The 8,853-nt window shown below is 46.6% G+C and overlaps 1 protein-coding gene across 1 annotated transcript in view; it reads right to left on the reverse strand.

Moving 5' to 3' along the window:
• Positions 1-2,895: 2,895 nt before the first annotated feature.
• Positions 2,896-8,853, reverse strand: part of LOC138350987 (interaptin-like) — a 26,207-nt gene continuing 20,249 nt past the window's right edge. The window contains exon 3 of the mRNA XM_069302453.1: positions 2,896-3,991. Within this exon, the coding sequence (XP_069158554.1) occupies positions 2,896-3,991 (1,096 nt within the window). The remainder of the gene's footprint in view (positions 3,992-8,853) is intronic.

Below are 8,853 nucleotides of genomic sequence, written 5' to 3' on the forward strand. Positions count from 1 at the left end.
AGTAAGATCAAGCCCAAGTACAGTGTCAAGCTCTGTACCTCAAGCCACAGTCCTTGCACCGCTGCTATTTCTCATTCTTATCTCTGATATAGACAAAAATACTAGTCACAGCTTCGTGTCATCCTTTGCAGATGATACAAAAATCAGCATGAATATTGCCGCTGTGGAGGAATACTGTAACCCGACATATTTAATGTCTTTCGATTGGGACAACTGACAATAACATAATGTTTAACGGTGACAAGTTCCAGGTACTGAGGTATGGTGTAAACGAGGAACTTACACGAAACACAAGGATACAGGACACATGATGACTTACTCATAGAAGGAAAGCAACATGTAAAAGATCTGGGAATTATGATATCTGACGACCCGACATTTAGCGAACATAACCGAGCAAATATAGCGGCGGCCAGGAAAATGATAGGATGGGTTATGAGAACGTTCACATCCAGAGACCTCACAGCAATGTTAATACTATTTAAATCACTGGTGCTGTCCCGTCTTGAATATTGCTCGGTTACCTTGAGGTGATTTCGGGGCTTAGCGACCCCGCGGCCCGGTCGTCGACCAGTCCTCCTGGTTGCTAGACTGGTCAACCAGGCTGTTGAACGCGGCTGCTCGCTCAAGAAATGAGGCACAATTATCTGGAGGAAATCTATAAAGAAGCCGGAAATGGCTTAAATCAAATCTACACTGATGGGTCATCTAACCCTGTCAGTGGCAGGGCTGGTGCAGCATACACGGTAATTAGGAATAATGCCTTCCAACGCGGAAATAAAGGAAAAGCCCGTATTGGGAACTATGCCTCTTCAACACAAGCGGAGCTAACTGCCATTGTTATGGCGCAGTGATCTCCACTGGTTCTAAAGCTGCGCTACAAAATCTTATAAAAATCGGGCAGTAAATCTTGCGATATTCTCTGAGATCAAGAGAGCTGTGAGAGTACTCACCAATCAAAGAAGGAACGTCAAATTTCTGTAGATCCCCTCCCATGTTGAAATCTGTGGGAATGAACGAGCAGATGTACTGGCTGCTGAAGGCGCTGAAGGAGACCATATTGAATACTTCATACCCAAGACTCTACTACAAATTAGAGGTATTCGTCAGGCAACATCACCGTGATAAGGTAGCTGAGGAAAGGAGGATAGAAGCACAAACCAGTGAATCTGTACGATGGTACAATATAGTTGCAGCTGGCAATCCCAATCATTATGGACGAAGAGGAGATGGCCGCGGGAGAGAATCAGTAATAGCAAGAATCCGTCTTGGATATAAATATCCATGGCAATTCGGAATGGAAACAACAGTTGAGCAGAGGAGTTGCAGAATCTGTGATGAGAGTGATGGGCACCGCCTTGACCACTACCTGAGTGTGTAGTGGTCAAGATCAGTCAGCCCCAGCTGGCAGGGGGGGGGGCTGACTGTAGACCCCAGTAGCTGGGGCGTGGAGTGCAGTAGACCTCAGTCACTGACTGGTAGGGGTGGCAGGGGGCTGCATAGTTCATCTTTCCCACCTGTCTGTTTATCCAGAGTGGTTTTCCAAGTTTGAGAAAATTGTGGAATTATGCCTCCTAGCAGTGAATGCTGGGGGAGGGGTGTTAGGGGGGACCTCCAGATGAATGTTGGGGTGCCATTCACATGAATGTTGGAGAGAATTATCAGGAAAAAGCGTCAAGCCATCGCGACTATATAGCACTGGGATGGGGTCAGGATAAGAATTTGGGATGGGACGGGGGAAGGAATGGTGGAGCTGAAGAAATAACGTCACATTGGGATATATATTGACGAGTAAGTAATCTGAGTTGTGAGTGATGTCGTGATAGGAAATATATACCTGAATGTATTATTGAGAGTGAGTATACATGCATGTATTATTAACAAGAGTGAGTATTGACCTGGTTTTGTGTCTTCAGTGTTAATCACGATAGCGAGCATTTAATTAATATAAACCAGTGCATGCGATGAGTCACAATAACGTGGCTGAAGTATGTTGACCAGACCACACACTAGAAGGTGAAGGGACGACGACGTTTCGGTCCGTACCTGGACCATTCTCAAGTCGATTGTGATGAAGGAGGTGATACAGGCAATAAATAGGCAAGAGAGAGGTGAGGAGCAAGGCAACAGGCACCACACATCACACACACATATATATATATATATATATATATATATATATATATATATATATATATATATATATATATATATATATATATATATATATATATGCGAACAAGCCTGAATGGTCCCCAGGACATATGCAACTGAAAACTCACACCCCAGAAGTGACTCGAACCCATACTCCCAGAAGCAACGCAACTGGTATGTACAAGACGCCTTAATCCACTTGACCATCACGACCGGACATAATGAGGTGATAGCCGAGGCTTTATGAACCACCCCACCGCCGGCACTCGGATAGTTATCTTGGGCATAGCATTTTACCAAATCACCAAAGAATGCCCCAAATCACCAAAGAATCTTTGTGCCCCAAAGAATGAGGTGATTTGGTAAAATGCTATGCCCAAGATAACTATCCGAGTGCCGGCGGTGGGGTGGTTCATATAGCCTCGGCTATCACCTCATTATGTCCGGTCGTGATGGTCAAGTGGATTAAGGCGTCTTGTACATACCAGTTGCGTTGCTTCTGGGAGTATGGGTTCGAGTCACTTCTGGGGTGTGAGTTTTCAGTTATATATATATATATATATATATATATATATATATATATATATATATATATATATATATATATATATATATATATATATATATAATTTACATCCCTGCCAGCCTTGCTACTAGTAAAGTTTATTCAGGGCAATTGGCGTTAAGTTTTCCCACTAACCACTTGATTGGGAAAATTAGACGGATTGGGAAAATCTCTTCCTAAGAGTGCTGCTGGGAGATGCTTCTTAGTTGCTGGGAGATGCTTCTTAGTTCCTGGGAGATGCTTCTAAGTTGCTGGGAGATGCTTCTTATTTGCTGGGAGATGCTTCTTAGTTGCTGGGAGATGCTTCTTAGTTGCTGGGAGATGCTTCTTAGTTGCTGGGAGATGCTTCTTAGTTGCTGGGAGATGCTTCTTAGTTGCTGGGAGATGCTTCTTAGTTGCTGGGAGATGCTTCTTAGTTGCTGGGAGATGCTTCTTAGTTGCTGGGAGATGCATCTTAGTTGCTGGGAGATGCATCTTAGTTGCTGGGAGATGCTTCTAAGTTGCTGGGAGATGCTTCTAAGTTGCTGGGAGATGCTTCTTAGTTGCTGGGAGATGCTCCTTAGTTGCTGGGAGATGCTTCTTAGTTGCTGGGAGATGCTTCTTAGTTGCTGGGAGATGCTTCTTAGTTGCTGGGAGATGCTTCTTAGTTGCTGGGAGATGCTTCTTAGTTGCTGGGAGATGCTTCTTAGTTGCTGGGAGATGCATCTTAGTTGCTGGGAGATGCATCTTAGTTGCTGGGAGATGCTTCTCAGTTGCTGGGAGATGCTTCTAAGTTGCTGGGAGATGCTTCTTAGTTGCTGGGAGATGCTCCTTAGTTGCTGGGAGATGCTTCTAAGTTGCTGGGAGATGCTCCTTAGTTGCTGGGAGATGCTTCTAAGTTGCTGGGAGATGCTTCTAAGTTGCTGGGAGATGCTTCTTAGTTGCTGGGAGATGCTTCTTAGTTGCTGGGAGATGCTTCTAAGTTGCTGGGAGATGCTTCTTAGTTGCTGGGAGATGCATCTTAGTTGCTGGGAGATGCTTCTTAGTTGCTGGGAGATGCTTCTAAGTTGCTGGGAGATGCTTCTTAGTTGCTGGGAGATGCATCTTAGTTGCTGGGAGATGCTTCTAAGTTGCTGGGAGATGCTTCTTAGTTGCTGGGAGATGCTTCTAAGTTGCTGGGAGATGCTTCTAAGTTGCTGGGAGATGCTTCTAAGTTGCTGGGAGATGCTTCTAAGTTGCTGGGAGATGCTTCTAAGTTGCTGGGAGATGCTTCTAAGTAACTGGGAGATGCATCTGAGGTGCAATAACAAATCACAAAACATGATATAAACACAAAAAGAACCAGAGATAGAGAACGTGATGAACGTGCGTGTGAGAACTGAACGTGTTCTTGAACACGTCATCAGAGCCACAGATCAATTTGATGAATGTCTTCCCGAGCGTTCTCGTGTTCATCAACACTTCATCAGATGCGCTGAAGAACACGAAAGCGCTCACGCATATACATTTATTTATTGATTGATTGATTTATATACAAGAAGGTGTATTGGGTTTATGAGAGAACATAGCATAGATGTTTTTACGTTCTTGTAACGTAAAAACGTTACAAGAACGTAAACGTCTTTTACGTTAAATTTTCCCAACTTTGGATTATCAAAACCAATTTCGTAATATTTTTATAGGAGATAATGTTGGTTATTTTTTTTTTAAATTGTTATCTTGAGCTTATCTTGAGATGATTTCGGGGCTTTAGTGTCCCCACGGCCCGGTCCTGGACCAGGCCTCCACCCCCAGGTAGCAGCCCGTGACAGCTGACTAACACCCAGGTACCTATTTTACTGCTAGGTAACAGGGGCATAGGGCGAAAGAAACTCTGCCCATTGTTTCTCGCCGGCGCCTGGGATCGAACCCAGGACGACAGGATCACAAGTCCCGCGTGCTGTCCGCTCGGCCGACCGGCTCCTCCTGTTACTAGAAGCATTAGTATCACCTACTGCCAGAGACTAGTATGGGAATCTCCCTGCGACTAGCTGCTGGTTGACCAGACCCCCAACCAGCAGGCCTGGCCTGAGACTGGGCCGCGGGGACATTGATCCTTGTAACCAACAAGAGGACGCTGGCATTAATGTGGAAATCTGTGCCAGTCTACGCTTATTTGCTCCCATTTTCTCTGACGGCATATGTGCCATGTTAGAAAACGTGACGCATTCTCTGCGGCCAATGTTGACGTATGACGTCACGAATAGCAAGGCATGATTGCAGCAAGATTATCTATATATCTATCTATCTATCTATCTATCTTTCTATATATATATATATATATATATATATATATATATATATATATATATATATATATATATATATATATATATATATATATGTGTGTGTGTGTGTGTGTGTGTGTGTGTGTGTACTCACCTAATTGTGCTTGCGGGGGTTGAGCTCTGGCTCTTTGGTCCCGCCTCTCAACCGTCAATCAACTGGTGTACAGATTCCTGAGCCTATTGGGCTCTATCATATCTACATTTGAAACTGTGAATGGAGTCAGCCTCCACCACATCACTTCCTAATGCATTCCATTTGCTAACTACTCTGACACTGAAAAAGTTCTTTCTAACGTCTCTGTGGCTCATTTGGGTACTCAGCTTCCACCTGTGTCCCCTTGTTCGCGTCCCACCAGTGTTGAAAAGTTCATCCTTGTTTACCCGGTCGATTCCCCTGAGGATTTTGTAGGTTGTGATCATGTCCCCCCTTACTCTTCTGTCTTCCAGTGTCGTGAGGTGCATTTCCCGTAGCCTTTCCTCATAACTCATGCCTCTTAGTTCTGGGACTAGTCTAGTAGCATACCTTTGGACTTTTTCCAGCTTCGTCTTGTGCTTGACAAGGTACGGGCTCCATGCTGGGGCCGCATACTCCAGGATTGGTCTTACATATGTGGTGTACAAGATTCTGAATGATTCCTTACACAGGTTCCTGAACGCCGTTCTGATGTTAGCCAGTCTCGCATATGCCGCAGACGTTATTCTCTTTATGTGGGCTTCAGGAGACAGGTTTGGTGTGATATCAACTCCTAGATCTTTCTCTCTGTCTGTTTCATTAAGTACTTCATCTCCTATTCTGTATCCTGTGCCTGGCCTCCTGTTTCCACTGCCTAGTTTCATTACTTTGCATTTACTCGGGTTGAACTTCAACAGCCATTTGTTGGACCATTCACTCAGTCTATCCAGGTCATCTTGTAGCCTCCTACTATCATCCTCTGTTTCAATCCTCCTCATAATTTTTGCATCGTCGGCAAACATTGAGAGGAACGAATCTATACCCTCTGGGAGATCATTTACATATACCAGAAACAGTATAGGTCCAAGGACTGACCCCTGCGGGACTCCACTTGTGACGTCTCGCCAATCTGAGACCTCACCCCTCACACAGACTCGTTGTCTCCTGTTGCTTAGGTATTCCTCTATCCACCGGAGTACCTTCCCTCTCACTCCAGCCTGCATCTCCAACTTTCGCACTAGCCTCTTGTGTGGCACTGTATCAAAGGCTTTCTGACAATCCAAAAATATGCAGTCTGCCCACCCTTCTCTTTCTTGCCTTATTTTTGTTGCCTGGTCGTAGAATTCAAGTAACCCTGTGAGGCAGGACCTGCCATCCCTGAACCCATGTTGATGCTGTGTTACAAAGTTCCTTCGCTCCAGATGCTCCACTAGTTTTTTTCGCACAATCTTCTCCATCAGCTTGCATGGTATGCAGGTTAGGGACACTGGCCTGTAGTTCAGTGCCTCCTGTCTATCCCCTTTCTTGTATATCGGGACTACGTTAGCTGCTTTCCAAATATCTGGCAGTTCCCCTGTTGCCAGTGATTTGTTATACACTATGGAGAGTGGTAGGCTCAGTTCTCTTGCTCCTTCCTTTAGAACCCAAGGGGAGATTCCATCTGGGCCTATAGCCTTCGTCACGTCCAACTCTAGTAAACACTTCCTTACTTCCCCACTGGTAATCTCAAACTCTTCCAGTGGTTCCTGGTTAGCTATTCCCTCACTTACCTCTGGAATTTCTCCTTGTTCTAAGGTGAAGACCTCCTGGAATTTCTTATTCAATTCCTCACACACTTCCTTGTCATTTGTAGTGAATCCTTCCGCCCCTATCCTTAATCTCATAACCTGTTCCTTTACTGTTGTTTTTTTCCTAATGTGGCTATGCAACAATTTAGGCTGAGTCTTTGCCTTGCTTGCGATGTCATTTTCGTATTGTCTTTCTGCCTCTCTTCTCATCCTGACATATTCATTCCTGGCATTCTGGTATCTTTCTCTGCTCTCCAGTGTCCTGTTATTCCTATAGTTTCTCCATGCCCTTTTACTTTGCTGCTTAGCTAGCCTACATCTTTGATTAAACCATGGGTTTCTCATCTTCATTTCTCTGTTTTCCTTTTGGACTGGGACAAACTTGTTTGCTGCGTCCTTGCACTTCTGCGTGATGTAATCCATCATATCTTGGGCCGTCTTTCCCCTGAGCTCTGTTTCCCATGCTATATCTGTTAGGAATTTTCTTATCCCCTCATAGTTTCCCTTTCGGTATGCTAACCTTTTGGTTTCGGTATCCCTCCTCGAGTTCAATAACCCTTCTTCAATCAAGTACTCAAACACCAGTACACTGTGGTCGCTCATTCCTACTGGGTCCTCAAAACCGATTTCTCTTATGTCGGAGTCGTTCAGAGTGAAGACTAGGTCGAGTCTCGCTGGTTCGTCATTGCCTCTCATCCTTGTGGGTTCTCCGACATGCTGCGTTAAAAAGTTGCTTGTCACCACCTCCAATAGTTTGGCTCTCCACGTATCCTCGCCTCCATGCGGTTCCTTGTTCTCCCAGTCAATCTTTCCGTGATTGAAGTCGCCCATGATGAGCAGGTGGGATCTATTTCTACAGGCAGCAAAGGCTGCCCTCTCAATTATAGTGTTAACTGCCTTGTTGTTGTTTTCATACTCTTGACTGGGTCTCCTGTCATTTGGTGGAGGGTTGTATATTACTGCTACTACTATTCTTGGTCCTCCCATTGTTATGGTGCCTGCTATGTAGTCTCTGAACTCCTCACAGCCCGGGATGGCCATCTCCTTAAAACTCCATTCCCTTCTCATGAGTAGGGCCACTCCGCCTCCTCCTCTACCTTCCCTCTCTTTCCTTATTACTGTATACTCCTGGGGAAACACGGCATTCGTTATGATTCCAGAGAGTTTTGTTTCAGTGAGTCCAATTACATCTGGGTTAACTTCTTGTGCTCTTTCCCTTAGTTCACTTGTCTTGCTTGTGATCCCATCTATGTTCGAGTACATCACCCTGAAACTGACTCTCTTCTGCTTCTTTTCTGGGGGGGACCTTTGGGATCTGGGGTGAGTGGGAGCTGGGGGGACCTGGCACGGGGGGATTGGTGGAGGAGGGAGGGCTTGGGGTGGTGGGGGAGAGGGGGAGGGTACAGGGGGTGGATAAGAGGGGGAGGGTACAGGGGGTGGATAAGAGGGGGAGGGTACAGGGGGTGGATAAGAGGGGGAGGGTACAGGGGGTGGGTAAGAGAGGGAGGGTTGGGGAAGCATGGGGGGAGGAGAGGCTGTGGGGGATAGGGGAGATGGGGGGGCTTGGGGGGAGAGAAAAGGGTGGAGGGCTTGGGGGGCGTGGGGGAAAAGGGAGGGCTGAGGTGGGTGAGGAAGAGGGGAGGGTTTAGGGGAGTGGGGGAGAGGGGAAGACTTAGGTGGGGTGGGGGAGAGTGGGGGGCTTAGGGGGGAGGGGGAGAAGGGAGGGCATGGGGGTGGGAGAGACGGGAAGGCATGTGGGAGAAGGGAGGGCATGGGGGATGGGGGGGAAGGGAGGTCCTGGGGAGAGGGGTGAGGGGAAGAAGGGGGGTGAGTGGGGGGAGGGGGGTGGGTGGGGGGAGGGTGCCCTAGGTGGGTACTTAGTGGGGGGCTGACAGGGGATGGGGCAGGTTGGGTGTCTGTTGGGTAGAATTTGGGGGTGGTGCCCCAATCCCTGTGGCTGTTGCACTGTTTGAGGAGGGTTCTCCACTTCCCTCTGGGATTGTAGGGTTCTGGGTTGTGGTACTCTGATTTCCTTCTCTCTCCCTGCGCTCCTTCCTCGCGTCTGCTGTCCGTATTCTCTCTTCCCTT

Source organism: Procambarus clarkii, chromosome 48 (assembly GCF_040958095.1).
Source record: "Procambarus clarkii isolate CNS0578487 chromosome 48, FALCON_Pclarkii_2.0, whole genome shotgun sequence".
Taxonomy (NCBI): Eukaryota; Metazoa; Arthropoda; class Malacostraca; order Decapoda; family Cambaridae; genus Procambarus; species Procambarus clarkii.